The 16,747-nt window shown below is 33.9% G+C and overlaps 1 protein-coding gene across 2 annotated transcripts in view; it reads right to left on the bottom strand.

Moving 5' to 3' along the window:
- LOC129231771 (sodium- and chloride-dependent glycine transporter 1-like) overlaps positions 1 to 16,747 on the bottom strand; it is a 133,489-nt gene that overhangs the window by 15,363 nt on the left and 101,379 nt on the right. For both annotated transcript variants that reach the window (XM_054866136.1, XM_054866137.1), the window contains exons 8-13: positions 15,852 to 15,955; positions 15,581 to 15,705; positions 12,847 to 12,959; positions 11,499 to 11,630; positions 9,551 to 9,650; positions 3,990 to 4,096 (exon numbers count right to left, since the gene is read on the bottom strand). In XM_054866136.1, coding sequence (XP_054722111.1) covers positions 3,990 to 4,096; positions 9,551 to 9,650; positions 11,499 to 11,630; positions 12,847 to 12,959; positions 15,581 to 15,705; positions 15,852 to 15,955 — 681 coding nt within the window. The remainder of the gene's footprint in view (positions 1 to 3,989; positions 4,097 to 9,550; positions 9,651 to 11,498; positions 11,631 to 12,846; positions 12,960 to 15,580; positions 15,706 to 15,851; positions 15,956 to 16,747) is intronic.

The raw sequence follows: 16,747 nt of genomic DNA, 5'->3' as shown, positions 1-16,747 counted from the left end.
TACGGACGCTAGCCTAGAAGGGTATTCTGCAATTTTAATGCAAAAACCACCGAATGAAAAGAATTTTCATCCAACCTATTTCATGAGTAGAAAAACGACTGATGCCGAAAAGAAATATTCTAGTTATGAACTTGAGGCCCTAGCCGTCATCGAAGGGATAAAGAAGTTCCGTGTTTACCTTTTGGGTATTCATTTCAAAATTGTAACCGATTGCGCCGCGTTTGAGAAAACGTTGTCAAAACGAGACTTATGTACCCGTGTAGCTCGTTGGGCTTTGTTACTACAAGAATTTAATTATGACATTGAACATCGTCCTGGAAGCAAGATGCCACATGTTGACGCTCTCAGCCGCTCCCCTATCGACGTGTTTTGCATTTCAGTCGATAATTTGTTGCCACAGCTGAAATCAGCTCAAGATAAAGATACTGAAATTAAAACTATTAAGGAATTACTTAAAATTTCAGATTATGAAGATTATTGTGATAGAAATGGAATATTATATAAATTTGTTGAAGGTAAAGAATTAGTGGTTGTGCCAGAGAATATGCAAACAGAGATAATAAGAAATGCGCACGAGAAAAGTCACTCAGGTATCAAGTATACTGAAAAGGAAATAGAAGAATATTATTTTATCCCAAAACTAAGACAGAAAATAGAAAAAATAATAGGAAATTGTGTCCATTGTATACTTCTGAACCATAAAAAGGGAAAAAAAGAAGGTCTTTTGCATCCATTGCATAAAGAAGACGTCCCACTGAAAACGTATCATGTTGATCACATTGGACCCTTAGAGAGTACTAACAAAAATTACAAACACATTTTTGTTGTAGTTGACGCCTTTACTAAGTTTGTATGGATCTACCCAACAAAAACAACGACGTCTGCTGAAACCATAGCCAAATTAGAGCTTCAAAAGACTGTATTTGGAAACCCTTCACAAATAATCTCGGATAAAGGACCAGCATTTACTTCTAGCGAATTTGCTGATTACTGCGCAAAAGAGGGCATTAATCATCATTTTATAACGACAGGATTACCAAGAGCAAATGGCCAAGTCGAACGAATTAATCAAACAATTATTGCAATTCTTTCTAAATTGTCCTTGGAAAACCCTACTCAGTGGTACAAGCACACGAATAAACTGCAACAAGCCATTAACTCAACATATCAAAGAAGCATTGATAAAACTCCATTTGAATTACTTTTTGGAACGAAGATGAAGATTGCAGGACTTGAAAAGCTGAAAGAAATGATTGAAGTTGAATTTCAAGCCAGTTTTGAAGCCCAAAGAGAAGATATGAGAAAACATGCGAAGGAACAAATTTTTAAAATTCAGGAAGAAAACAAGAAGACATACAATTTACGAATCAAAAAACCGAAGCCTTACGAAGTTAACGATTTGGTCGCCATCAAAAGAACGCAATTTGGACCTCACCTAAAACTTAAACCGAAGTACCTAGGCCCGTACAGAATAACGAAGGTGAAAGGAGGAAATACGTTTGATGTCATCAAAGAAGGAACTCACGAAGGACCAAACTGCACATCAACATGCGCAGAATTCCTTAAACCATGGAACAACTTTTCGGAATGTTAATTAAAAAAAAAAAGATTAAAAGAAGCAAAGAAGTGTAAAAAATAGAAGAAAAGAACACCGACTTTTTGTAACCAACTGTCCATACTTTCAATTTAAAGACGAAAAACGAATACCAAAAGAAGACGAAAAAGATGAGAGAAAACACAAATGACGAAAGAAAGACGAAGCAAATGATAAAAGACGAAACGCACGACGACGAAGATTTTTTTTTTTTAAGACGGTGAATTTTTTAAAGACGAAGACGACATTTTTTAAAGACAAAGACGATATTTTTTAAAGACGAAGACGATATTTTTTAAAGACGAAGACGATATTTTTTAAAGACGAAGACGATATTTTTTTAAAGACGAAGACGAATTTTTTTTCAAAGACGAGGACGAAGAAAAAATTTTAAAGACGAAATATTTTCAAAGACGAACAATTTTTAAAGACGGACAGTTTTCATTTGCAGACGAACATTTTTGTGAAGACGAAAAATTTTAAGACGAGCAAATCAAAGACTGAACTTTTGACGACGAAAAACTTTTGCAACCAATTTAATTTTAGTTTAATTGTTGTTTTGTTTTTGTTTTTTTGCTTACTATATTTTCAGGTTCGCCTGGAGGTCCAGTCGAGTGCAGGACGGCCGAACTTGTGGTGCCGACTCTGGTACACCCTGGTACACTTGCATAGCCCTTCATACATTTTAGCTTTCTTGTATGTAAAACTCGCCAAGAGATGACTACGTAGAGTCCGGCGACAAAACGAACAGCGCCAAGGGCGGTAAAACTTTTTGATTAGTGAATAACTTTGAGGAGACGAAAGACGTAAGACATGGTGTAAAGACGAGCAGCAAGACGGCTGCACTTCTGCATTGTAATCATTTTTGTAAATATTAGTTATGTGTAGTTTAGTTATCATTAAATGTTTAGTAGCTAAAATGATGTCATCAATGAGTGGTTTTATAAGTGAATACCAGCATTTTCATAGTTATTACCAGTAGCTCGGCGTCCCACATATATATATATATATATATATATATATATATAAATTGAGTTCAAACTTGGTCCCACCCAGCAAATCCATTAGAAAAAGCTTTAAAACAGGTGGTGGTATCAAGAAAGACCACGCAAGTGTTCCGCGCTATTAGAAATTGATTACATAACAAAAAGCGTTTTTTGCACCACCCTATTGTATGCGTACATCCGCTACGCCGCTTGCATGCGCTTTTCGGACAATTGCCGTCCATTAGAAGGGCTTGGTTGCCAATGTAACAGGTTTCTCGTTGTACATCAAGTTAATTCTACACTAATGGTTATAACTAACAAACTGCTTTGTCAAAGGTATTTATAATTATCACAGAAAGTTATATACTAGTGAGCAAACCAGCCGGTAGCATAAAGTGACTCTCTTTTTTATGAATGAAAAGTTAAACAAGTATGAGAAAAAACTATTCGAGAATAGTTGCTAGTTATGCATATTGAAATTTCTTAACATTTTAATTGTTACTGATAGAGTATATTACATATTACACATATAATTCGTTCATTTAATAAATTGGAATTGCAATTAATGAAGTTATCAGATAAGTTGAACATTTTATATTTTCACTATGGTGATAGGAGGTCTTTTAAAGCATCATATGAATCTTTTAAGTTAAAAAACAAGCTCAAGTATGGCTGTTTGTTAAGAAACTAAAGGAATTCAAATCAGCACATTCAAAACACTGGAGAAAGGATTCAAGTTATCAGACTTAAAAAAAAAATAGTTGTTTGGCATTTTTTAATCAGTATACAATAGGGTAGGGGTTTCCAAACTTTTTAAATTCGTTACACACTTGGAGGAATTAGATTTTTCTCACGGCACCCTTGTCTTACTCCATTATAGTATGTATACTATATTGATAGTACGGGCATTTTTCAAAACCCTTTGCATGTCCATGTGGCATCCCAGTGTGTCATGGCTCACACTTAGGACCCATAAAACAGGGATTCAACAACCGCAAGAGGGTTTGCGAATACTGTCTGTGTTCAGTTTTGAGTGTTTTAATGTATGGAAATTATTGAATAACGTCAATGAAAAAAACTTCACCGCAATTTTTGTCGCCTCGATTAATGAAGTCAGCAAGATTGAAAAGAGTGACACTAAAATAAAGCACTGCATTTTAGTTATTTGTTTTTGTGAGGTAAATAACAAATGATTTTTAAGGATAAAAAACATCTTTTTGAGTTTTTTGTTCCGTCTTTAAAATACTCTAGAGCTCAAATTGTAAGTGTCTTAAATGTATACTTTTAGATGCACCAGCGTTATTCTTAAATTTCCTATTGTAGGGTTGAGAGATCGCTTGTTTACCAATTCCCAACAGTTTACCAGATCTGAGTGAAATAAATATTACGAGTATATTATTCATACTTACACTAATTAATATAGGTACAATAAATTTGTAGATACATTTCCAATAATGATAAGGAGGTGGATACCGTCCTAACATCAATTTTACATCATCCAGAAATCTATCAATTCCTAAAAAAGAAAAAGATAGAATTAAGAAGAGAATAAATAAATGGGCTCGATAATACCGGATGCAGCGAAAAAAATTCGGACAAAGTTTGCATCATTAAATGGAAATAAATTGATTTGATTTTATGAGTGTTTTTATTTATTTTTCTCTCTTAGTTTAATTAGGAAATTTATCCCCTAGTTTATGATTTGTTTTCGGTTCTCTTACAATTTTAAGCAAAAGACCTGCTATTTTAACGTGGTTTCACCAAGGAGAACGACGCGACAGTTTCGTTTATTAGTTGTGCCTCGGCAAGCAGTATTTGATGCAATATGCCGTTTCAACCCTTTCAGGGGCGCGTCATTAATTTTTGAGAAATCTTAAGAAAAAACACCACAAGTGGGTTTATTTGATCATCTAGAAATAGATTTTTCAGATAAAAAAAATTTTTCAGAATTTTTTCGCTGGGGGTGGTGTCCCTATTTGTTCACACCCCCCACCTGGGGAAGGACAAAAACATGTTTATGCATGTAAAAATGAATTTGAATCTTTTCGAACAATATGATTGACTACCTCAGGTAAAATGAAGAAAAATGATTCACTCTTTCAGCGCTAATTAAAAATTTTAAAATCTGAAAAAAATTCCAATTTTTGGGATAAATGAAAAATTGAAAATTTGATGATTTGAACAAGAAATTGAGCCTACGAAAAATTTTTATTTTTGTTATTCTGCCATCTAATGTTGTTCATTGAACTTAAAAGAAGAGGACTCAAGCGATTTTGATTCAAAAAATTCGGAAAAAAACAGAGAACAAAATTTATAAATTAGTGGTTTCACAGCGCGACCACTGCCCCTGAAGTTTCAAGCCGCTTAGATATGACGGTCGACGTCCAAGAAGTGTGTGCAAAAACGAACATGAACATTTCTGTTAATCGTCAGGCCATCCAGAAGTGGGCTCACTGAAACCCTCGAGATTCCAACAGAGAAGTCGTTCGTGAAACGGGGGAATATGTGACCGATCATTGCGGCTAAGGGCAAAAATAGAGTTCGGGCAGAAGCTTTACAAGTTCCAAAAAGTTCAGCCTTTTGCTGAAGAAAATAAATTTGTTGGTCTCCAAAGATGTCAGAAACGTTTCAGACGGGCCACAAGTCCGTGCTGGAGGAGATAACTTTCACTGGTTAGCAGTTCTTTACCGTTCAACCAACTCCCGGAACGATAGGATTTCGTCTGTAGGCACTCCAAGCACTTTAGCAAGTGTTCAACTTCGCCAAAATCCGAAGTCAGGCTTGATCTGGGATAGAATTAGCGTACGTGGCAAAATTTATGGTTTTTGTGGATGAGGGCGGTAAAATGAATCAAAAAATGTACCAGACGGACATTTTAGTACTTCTTTGGGATTAAGAGCATTTCGGTAATGTAGACTGTACGCTTCAGACTCCAAACTTCAGACTTCTCAAAGAATCGGTGATTAGAGCGGCTAAAGTGGCTATCCCAAGAGGCAATAGGAAAAAATATAAGCCTAATTTTATCCATAACAGTCAGGATCTTCTGAATCTTTTACATCAGAGAAACGCACTTCAAAAAGAACTCATGTTATCTTCATCAATTAACACTAGGTCTGATTTAAACTTGATTAATGCAAAGATTAAGCAGATGTATTCAGAAATAAGGAGAGAGCGCTGGAATAACATTTGTGAAGGACTCACGTACTCCTAGCACAAAACTTTGGAAACTGGCAAAGAGCATCGATAGATTACTGCCCCAGGAGGATTGCTCAAACACTTTCAAGCATCCTGATGGCTCTTTGTGCAGCGATAATGATGCGGAAAATTTATTAGGAGAGCATTATCAGAGCGAGAGTAGACTCTCTTTTAACACAGAAGACAAATTGATTGCAAAATCTGCTAGAGCTTTTATTCACAGATGCCGCTGTAATCCCAGCGGTAATACTGTTTTTATCAAGGATTTTACAATGAAAGAGTTGGAAATTTCTTTTCAAGAAATGGATTTTAACAAATCACCTGGCATGGAAGGAATCCATGGACAAATGGTGGCCAACCTAAGTCAGCTAGGTAAAGACTAATTACTTGATATTTTTAACACCTCCTGGAACTCTGGACGACTCCCTCGGGATTGGAAAGATGCTTTCATCATTCCTATAAGAAAACTAGATAAACCAGCCAATGATCCTAAGAGTTATAGACCAATCGCACTTACTAGTCTCTTGCAAACTCATGGAGAGGATTGTCTTACATAGACTTGCTAATTATCTTGCTCATGGTAATTTATTTCCGCTGAGCAGTACGCGTTTCGTAAAGGTCATTGCACAATGGATCAGGTCTTATTTTTTGGCCAGAATATCAGGGATGCTCATAACTCTAGTCCCACCAATTATACAATTGCTGCCTTTCTGGATCTCTCCAAGGTCTTTGATAGGGTCTGGAAGAACAAGCTTATTTGCAAACTTCATACTATTTTCAATATAAGTGGGAAGATGCTGCCTTGGCTGGCTGATTTCCTAAGAGCTAGATATACGTATACGCGTGAAATTTAGAGACATCATTTCAAGCAAATTCAGATTAAGTATTTGCTTGATGAGTACAGATCCTTGTATACCACAAGGATCTGTACTCAGCCCCACCCTGTTCTCCTTATTTATTACCGGAATCGAGATTGGGGATAATACTAAGAAATGTATAGGACTGTATGCTGATGATATAATTATCTGGAGCACCAGCGGAAGTTTAACTACTGCTCAAGAGGACATCAACTCTTCTCCCGTTGAACTCGAGAAGTCTGCTATAGAGCACAAAATTATATTCAATCCTTCTAAGTCTGTTGCAAGTATATTTACCACAAATAGACATTTTTATAATTACGAGCCTGAAGTTTTTCTGCTGGGAAAACGGCTGAAATGCGAAAAGCACCCGAAATATTTGGGTTATATCCTTGATCAGGAGATTCTCAGTCATGCACATATAAATAACTTGGTCCTGAGAGGCAAACAGAGACTGAAAATTTTGAAATATATCTCTGGCAGGACCTGGGGAACGGATGCTCAGACACTTCGAAACACTTATACTGCGCTCATTCGTCCCGTTTTGGAATATGGGTTTCAGGTATATCGGGTTGCCTCTGTCAGTAACCTTGAAAAACTGGAAAGGGTTCATTCTGCTGCAAGAATCATCACTGGCCTCCGAAATAGTTGCCCTAGGGATATTGTTCTGTATGAGGCTGACTTGCAACCTCTAAGACTCCAAAGCAGATATCTCCTGGCTAAATACTTTGCTAAGCTTGTTAGTTATGGTGACCAGAACAGGACCTCCAGTTATGTACGAAACTGGAAGAATAATCAACGCCTTAAGAGAGAGTCCACTTAGCTTTGCTGAAAGCGAGGGTTTCCTTTTTAATGAAGTTGAATATGTTTCACTGACTTGTGGTCTGGATGCTGCCCCATCGTTATATGAACGAGTTTTCTTCAAACCTCACTTGTGCTCGTACACCAACAAGAGCTCCCAACACCCGGAGTATCTTAGACAACTTGCTTTGGAGGTTATTCACCAAATCCCGTGTGATGCATTGCAAATATATACCGACGGTAGCAGGGGTGACGGCGCTATCTCCGGTAGCGGTGTTTATATCAGGGAAGGAAACGGCATTAAGATTTGTATTAAAAACCCCAATTTTTGCTCCGTCTTCCGGACCGAACTTCTAGCTATTGAGGAGGCTCTGAATTATTGCGTCACAGAGAGTGTCAGTACTGATATTTGGATCTTGAGTGATAGTCGAAGCTCTATTCAGCATCTGTCTGAATGGTGGAAACAAGGTGACCAAACGACTTTGAACATAATCCAACATCTAAAACACTTGAGTAAACGTCTCACCATTACTTTTCAATGGATACCTTCACATGTTGATGTATTTGGAAATGAGAATGCGGATGGGCTGGCTCGTCAGGGGAGCCGAGAGATTTCTCCTCATAACGGATGCCTTTCTTTTTCAGAAATTGCAACCCGTGTTAAGCAAAGCATCAGTTCCTCTTGGAGACAGCCCCCTATACATGAATGGTACAAAGCATCCCGCCCTGGTGCTGTTTTACTTCGGGAAAGTAGTAGAGAACATCAAACCGTCCTAGCCCGACTGAGAAGTGGACGCACTTGACATGATATCATCTGTAATCTCGTGGATTACAATGTACAGCCTATTTTACAGTCTATGGTCTACCCTAAACTAAGCAAAAGTTTGGACTCGCTGAAACAATTCTTTTCGAGTAAATGGGATTGATTAAAGGTGAAAGACTAGCGGCCTTTGGCTGAAAATTTCAATAAGCGGTTGCGCCTCCGTACCGCTGTAAAGGGCGACCAGTTTGAAACCAATTAAATTTATTGATTGCTAAAGGTCTTTTCATATTATTACTTTTTTTGTGCTTTTCTAATTTATTTATTCTTAATAAAGTTACATGGAAAATTGCTTGTCTGTTTTTTTTTTTTTTTTTTTTGTTTTTTTTTTTTTTTTTTATATTTGCTGCACCCTATACATTTTGCTAAATCATATAACAATTCAATTTCTTATAGCATGTACCTTCATATCATGAACTTAACCAAAAATTCGTTCCAAACTCTTTAACGTATATATTTGATGCATCAGTAATTTTTCAAAGTTAAATTTTTTAATCAAAATTCATCATCCCATTGCTTTATTGAAAAATATCATTTATGACTCACCTAAAACTTATTTTTTCAGTTCTAAGATCTCAATGAGAGAACCTTTTGTTACACGACAAACATCTAGTCTCTCACCCAGTTCGTTTCACATTCCGTGTTTTTTTTTTTTTTTTTTTTTTTTTTAAAGGTTATTCTTTACTTATTGCCAATACCGAAAACACTACAATAACTTCAAGAACGTATTTTTGCAGCTCGCAGCGTTACGAATCACTGACAAAGTGATACTACAAAATGTGTAAAATGAGCTGGATTACTGATTAGGTGTTTATCATGAAAAAACGGCTTACATACTGAATATTTAACTGAAAAAAAATGTATAAAATTATGAACTTCTCTTAGTACAATATTATTCTTTAATTTCGTGTACCAAAAATGTTAAAGCCAATCATTTTTTTTTTATCATTTTGCAAACCTTGCATACTTTCATGTAAAATTTCTCCTTAAGTATTAATTACTTGCTCAGAAAAATGTTTTTGTCCAATAAATGGCTTTTTACTTTTTTAAAAAAATGATCAAAATCAGCTTTTAAGAGTTTTGGTAGCTCTGAAAGAATAAGGTTTCTTAAAGAGAATAGTAAAAATTCTGAGAAGCATGATTCATTTCATTCCTAGATCCTTTAGCTGATAGGGGCAGCATTTCTTTTAGTTGATCGCTGCTTCAAATTTTTTCATCTATTTGTTTTATCTTTCTATTTTTTCCAATGAATGAATTCCGGTTTAGATAATAAAAAACAATAAAATGAGTGTCTTACCATAAATCCAGCTAATAACTATGACCTCAATGAGACCAATAATTAGAGCAGAAAAACTTGCTGCGTAGTTATCCATCAGTTGAAGTAAATACATGCCACCCTAAATATGTAAAAATCCTGTAATTACTATTTAGAAGCTTCAATTTAATGATGATAAATGCTTGATTACTATTAATAAGGACGCAGCTTGGTAAGTACAGTTAAATGAGTTGGATTTTAAATGATGAATAAATTGTCAGACGGCTGCAACAATATATTCGCTTTTAAAAAGTTAGAGTTAGTTAAAAGGTTAAGTATAGAAGACTTAACCTTAAGTTACTTTTTGATTAATGATCAGTCTAGTACGCCTGAATAAGTTAAGATCTTCTCTCAAAATGTATATATCGATTATAGTCTTTGAATGTAAAAACAAGCATATTGTGTTAAAAATGCAATGTACTATAATATATTTCTACAGATGTTAAACTTGGTAGAAAATACTAAATACACATTGCATTAGAAATGGAATTGAAAACAGCTGTTTTGCGACTTATTGAATCTAATTCAGAGCATAGTAGATGTAGACGGGGTATAGTAACTTAACGTAAAGTTCTTATCAGTGACGTATATAGCACCCCCGCAACTCCCGCGGCGCGGGGGGTGGGCGCAAGAGGTATGAGGAAGCACGGTCTGAGAAAAATAACACAAATTAAAAAAACAAATCTTATACAGAGTGGGCGCACTTATAAATCTTGTGGGAAGACGCACTAAAGTTTATGTACAATACTGGTTCTTATCATAACTTTTTCGACTTGATCCGCATTATGAATACTTCTACAATGCACATAAAAATGTCTGCAATTTAAAACATGATTAATAAGTAATTAGAGTTAATTAAGAAACTGGAGTTGCTTTTTAAATTAATATAAAACCGTAACAGCTGTTTTTAGTTATTTATATTCATCATTTAGTAAGAACACACTTTTGCAGTGAACTGAGTAAGCTGCGTAGTACTTACTGCTTAATGTAGATACGTTTCGTGTGAAGTGAACAAAATTTCAAAATGAACAAATTGGAAATTTATTCTTAAAATTACAGTACATAAAGAAACAACATTGAATTTTATAATAAAACTTGCATTGAAACATTTTTTCGTATTTTTAGTAAAAAAATTGTTCTTTCAAAAATAAGTAGAAATTTTGCACTTTTTTTTCATGGAACAAAGTGAAAAATGAAATAATTTTCGAATGAAATATTTTCTATTCGATTGTGATAAATATTTTTTGAACAAATTAACGCACAAATAAAAGAATAATTGAAAAAATAATGAAAAAAATAACTAATTAATTAATTAAATATTTAATGCATGAGGAAAAATAAATGAGTGAATAAAATAATAAATGAATAAAATATAAGTGAATGAATTTATTAGTAAGAAAATTAATTAAAGGAGGAATCTAGATAAATTAATTTATAAATGAACAAGTAAGTGATTTAGTAAATGGTTGAATGAGTAAACGAAATGCCCTAGTTCACCTTGCCCCATCCGTTTTGCCCCGCATGCACTTAACTAATTGTGAAAAAATTTAAAAATACAAAAAAAAGCTAAATATTTACTAAATAAATACTGCACCGAATACTAGAAGGTCCCAATAATTATTTAAAATGTTAATAACAAGAGCTTTATCATTTGATAATATCAAAATAATTTCTGACTTACAACAAAATATTAAAATTTGAAAATCGATTTTTGAAAATTGCTTGTTCCTGTATTATCACGTGCTTTGATTTTCGGAGGTAATTTTTCTTGATTAGAATAGACTACATGTGTTGATACATAGTTATAATATTACTAGACAAGAGGCGCTAAAAGCGAAGTAAATATTTAACCATTTCACTTTACCTATTTCACTTTGCTGTAACGAAAAAACATTTATTTAAAATTGCATATCAAATTATAGTAACTTACGTTAGTGCAAATGAAGAGACCCAGTGAAAACATGACGAAGCAGGAACAAAAAAGCACCCACGCTTTGTACCGACGAAGTTTGTTTGGCCAAGTATCCACAATGGTTGTCACAACTGTCTCAATGATTGTAAACTGTAACCAAATTCAGTCAAAGTTTAATAAAGAAAAAGACAAAGTGTTTATTAATTCATAAATTTCATAATGTATGTACGAAAAACTAATTAAAATGTTACAGAGAAATATACCAAAATTATGCCAATTAGTATTTCAGATGCCCGATATTCTTATAATAATTTCAGATAATTTATTGTCACCATTTGCATTTACGGCGTTCATGTTAAAAACGTGAAATCTACAATATTTTTTTTTTCTTATTTTTGCACTTGTTTGTCCGACGAAGTTCATTGAGCATGTATCTATAAAGGTTGTCAGAACTGTTTCAATAATTGTAAATCGCAAACCAGATTTTAACACGCAGCCAAAAGTGATTCGGGACGAACCTCCGTCAATCAGATTGAAAATTGCCGTCAAAAGCCCGTTTTGCTTCAAAGACAGCTCAATTCATGCTTTTACTATAGCGACAATGTAAAGACATACAGGTAATATGAGCATCATAACGATAATAAATTGTTAAATCGACTCACATTTTTGAATGTATTTACTCGTACATGGCATAAAAGTGAGAAACCGCATGAATTCAATTAGACTTTGAATGGAAAATTTGAAGAAAAAAAATATTATAATGCCGATTAATTGCATAATGAGCTCAATCCAAATTAATTTTGTCTGTAAATTTTTTTACAATGTATTGAGCAGGTAATAACGCTTTAATTATGTTTTGAAAGTCTGTCACACTGTAGTTTACTTTTTCTGCTCGGTTGCTGTTTTGTTTCTGTCAAATTTACATTAATTTGTTTTCCGAAAATAAGGTAACACTTTTGAGATGATGCATCTTTCATGCAATTAAAAAAATTCAGGTGTATTATTTTTTTATCCCAAGAACAAATACACCCAAACGAAAAAAAAATCATTTAAAGCACAAAAAAGCCTATATAAACTGAATTTACATATTTTGACCATCATAACCTAAGTAATGCAAAAACAGATGCAAAATTATAAAAAGAAGACATCCGACAAAAACGTAGTTATGAAGTTTTTCGATAGGGCAGTCGTTGCATGGAATTAGACTAACACAAATTTTACAAAGATTATGAATATTAAGTAATTATGATATTTTTTGTGGAGATGTACGCTGCATGGATTTAGCCCAGGCCCAACGCAAATGTTACAATGATTATGAATACTTAGTTAAATTTTGCATAGAATATTTAGAATAAAAATTTCTTACCTGTGTTCCCAGACCTAAAGTCATCAGCATGGAGAAGAAAAGAACTGACCAGAGAGGTGAAATTGGAAGTCGAGCCACTGCTTCGGGATAGGCAACGAATGCGAGGCCAGCACCTGAACATCGAAACTTCATTTCAAAATTGTGAATTTACAACTTTTTTAGTTGAAAGGAACACATAAAATAATGCTTTAAACGGACCCATAAATAATATGCAAGCACATAAAATGTATCTAAAAACTTTTTTTAATGAAAACGCTTCTGAATAGCGATTTGGTGAACAGCACATGTCTAAGACCTGTGACATGTTTTTCACTAATTTATCACCTCACGAGTCCATAATTGATCTCAGGTTTAGCCTATTACATCACGTTTTTAAGCTACATAGGACTCAAAAAAAAAAAAAAAAAAAAAATTAAAAAATATAGTACTTTTTTGAAAAATGTCGAATAAAAGAAAATATTTTTAGGCAAGCGAAAACTAGATATTAGATCAACAATACAAAAAAAAAAAAAAAACCAATGTGTTACTGATGAGCACAGAATTGTTATTCACTTTCTACTGTTAATTAAATATTTTGCCTAGACAATAAAACGAATTAAAATTTATCACAAATAATAAACAAATGAGAAAATTCATTGTCTCCTTCCTTTTCTTGCTTCCCAGTACCGCTACACCAAGGATGTCCCGCGGAGTGCTCTGCAGTGGAACCGTCCATGAAGATGAAATCCCCGCAAAGGGGATCCGCATAGACACCAATTTTCACAACTGGGCCATTTAGGTATGTAGGACTTCTCCCGATCAATCCTTTTATTTTTAAGTGGTTCGAGATCTTAGTTCGTCTTGATGTCGTGAAAAAATAAAATTTTGAAAACCTGTTTTATACCGTGCAAACTGGGCCGTTGCTGCGTGTTATTTGTTTTCTGGTACTGTAAATCTGTTAGTATTCTTTTGTACCAGCCGGCTGTGGCGTGATGTTAAGGCGTTGGCCTTCTACGTCTAGGATCCGGGTTCTGGACTGCCGGAGGTGGCCAGTTGGTGGATTTTCGAGATGCAGAAAATCATCAGCGCCCATGTCGTATGATTATGTGGCATGTAAAAACTCCCTTAAGCATTCGTTTGGCTTATAATTCCCTCGGCAAAATTAAATTCCTTGTGCAATTTCGCATCAAAGAAATCAGAGGTGCATCAAATCTGGTGGAAACTGCTTCAAAAACTATATATATATATATATATATATATATATATATATATATATATATATATATATATATATATATATATATATATATATATATATTGTTACAAATTCTGTAAATAGTAATTGTTGTAGTAACGTAACCTGTAAATAGTTTCCCGTAATGAATATACAGCCCCTATGCATTCGGCTGAAGTATACGAACCCCCTATTTCTTTTGTTTCATTGATAAAATTTGATAACGGTCTTCGCATTTCGAGAAGCGTTTCGAATCTTGTGGAATATTTGAGAGCTCTCTTTTCGGTGTGTATATAAGCCGTTACGCTGGATAAAAAGTTTAGTTTCGATTGAGAATTTGTACTGAGAGTGTATTAGCTCTGTTTATAGCGAGGCATTTCGCTGTGTTGTTTTCGTATTTGGAAGTAAATACGTGTGTAACCGTTGAGTTTACGGTGTTGAGTGATATTTGTTTAATTGCTGATGATTAATTTAGCAGTTGTTAACGATTTCTCCTGTACATAGTGTAAATAAAGCTCCTGTGTTTTTATCAAGAACTGTGTCGTCCTTTCAAGAAAGTTGGAAGTCTCGCCGGATCCGTTACAATATATATATATATATATATTCTTTGTATCTTGGTTTAAGTTTTCTTTTATGGAGGTAAAGTTAACAGAAAGGCCAGGAGTAATTCTGAGCAAAATGTGCTTCTATAGAAAATGTTGCTACTGTCTCAAATTCAATCTTATAACATTCATATTTTTTTAACTATATCAGAAAAGTAAATTATTTTAAGAACACCACATAATTTCACAAGAATTTACAAAAAACTTGATTACGAGTATATATATTTATATTCTCTTTAAAAGTACCTTTATGAGCGTTTTTACTGCGAACCCATAAACTAGAATGTTTGACGATGTTCGTTCTCAGTGTTTCATACGCTCCGATCTGTAAACTTGCATGTTTCATGACGTTCGTTCTTAGAACTTCATTTCGGTACTCTAGCATGTTTTATTGATGTTCGTTTTTAGTGTTTTGTACACCTGAAAACAAGCATGTTTAATGATGTTCGTCCTCAGTGTTTCATAAGCATGTCCCGTACACATAAACTATAACGGGAGACTGTTGCTAGTTGATACACTGGAAAAGGTATTACTTTCAACTTCACTATCATGTAAAAGACTACATCTCTAATTAAATACTACATTTTCAAAAGTTATGTTCAACTTGATTGTAAAACTCATACATTAAAAAATAGTGCAATTTGGGGCAAGTTGCTAATGTTGTGCCAGAGTAAGTTGTTACAGTATACCACTATGCAGAAAATAAAGACATTTCCCAAAGCTAACCAAAAAAAGTGATCCGTAAGCGGTATTATGACGGAATCTATTTTAATAAATTCACCAGAAAAAAATGCTTCGAAATTGAATCTTCGAAAACTGAAAGAAACTTAAATATTGATTGTTTATAGAACTTATAAAATAACGGAAAAATTACAATATACATTTCAAAATTAAATACGTTTAATTTTAAAATAGATACCTTGTGCAGCGACTTCGTTTACTGCTACACCAAGTTCGTGCGCCATAAACCCTACAATACTGAAGATGACAAATCCGGCAAAGAAGCTGGTCCCACAGTTTGCAAATGAAATAATCAATGCATCTCTAGATTAGAGATTAAAGTATCTATGAGATATACAAGTATAAAAAAACTCTTATAGCTTAGTTGTTATCTATTTATTTTTTTATTATTACTATTATTTTTAAATTACATTTTTTTTTGAACATATGATTGAAAAAATTCTTAGTACCTGAAACAGTTATTGTGGAACCGATTATAGCTGGCCAAGGTAATTAGTCCTCCCCAGCAAGGCGAAAGAGAGAAGAAAATTTGCATTGCTGCATCTCCCCAAACCTTAACATAAACAAAAAATGAATAAATGTCATAAATAATAAAAAGTATATGCATATGTATATAACCAGAGTGAAGTTTTCTATAGTTTGTAACGCTTACATAACAGGTACAAGAAATATTTTTAGTTTGCAGTAGGGGAGACCGGGGATGGTTGACTAACTTTTGACTTAATCTCGTATATCTCTGATGTTTAATTTAATATGACAAAAAAAAACAATTGCTACAGATAGAAGAACTATTCAGGTATCTAATACACTATAATATTACCTATATACTCATTCCTATAACACTTACTAATCCTATTTTATAAACCCCTGACGCTTTGTCAACCTACCCCATGTCCGGGGTAAGTTGACCATACGCATGGGGTAGGTTGACCTAGGAGGAATTAGTGTAAATAAAGATAATTAGTATGAAATAAAATACCAAAATTTACTAAATGATTGAAACTTTTTATTTAATATAAACAAACATAAATTTCAGATCCATTCTCCGTTCACAATGAACTTTGGTAAATGTAACAATTTTTAATTCTCTTATTTTAAAGATAAAAAAAAGAAAAAAGCTTTAATACAATAAAAAAGATTAGTTCTTTGTATACTTTCTGTTCCAATCTTAATTGTAACTTGAGTTATTGCAATAAATCGCTAATCAATTAGCCTACCTACCATCATCATTAGCCTACCTACCCCGAACAAAATTTGTCAACCAGCCCCTGACGCCATTTTGAATTTTACCTGCTCATCGTATGCAAACTCTGCACTAACATAGAAGCAATACTGTGTTATAGGG

Source organism: Uloborus diversus, chromosome 10, assembly GCF_026930045.1.
Source record: "Uloborus diversus isolate 005 chromosome 10, Udiv.v.3.1, whole genome shotgun sequence".
In the NCBI taxonomy this organism is placed as follows: domain Eukaryota; kingdom Metazoa; phylum Arthropoda; class Arachnida; order Araneae; family Uloboridae; genus Uloborus; species Uloborus diversus.
This window is presented reverse-complemented; position numbering and strand designations above follow the sequence as displayed.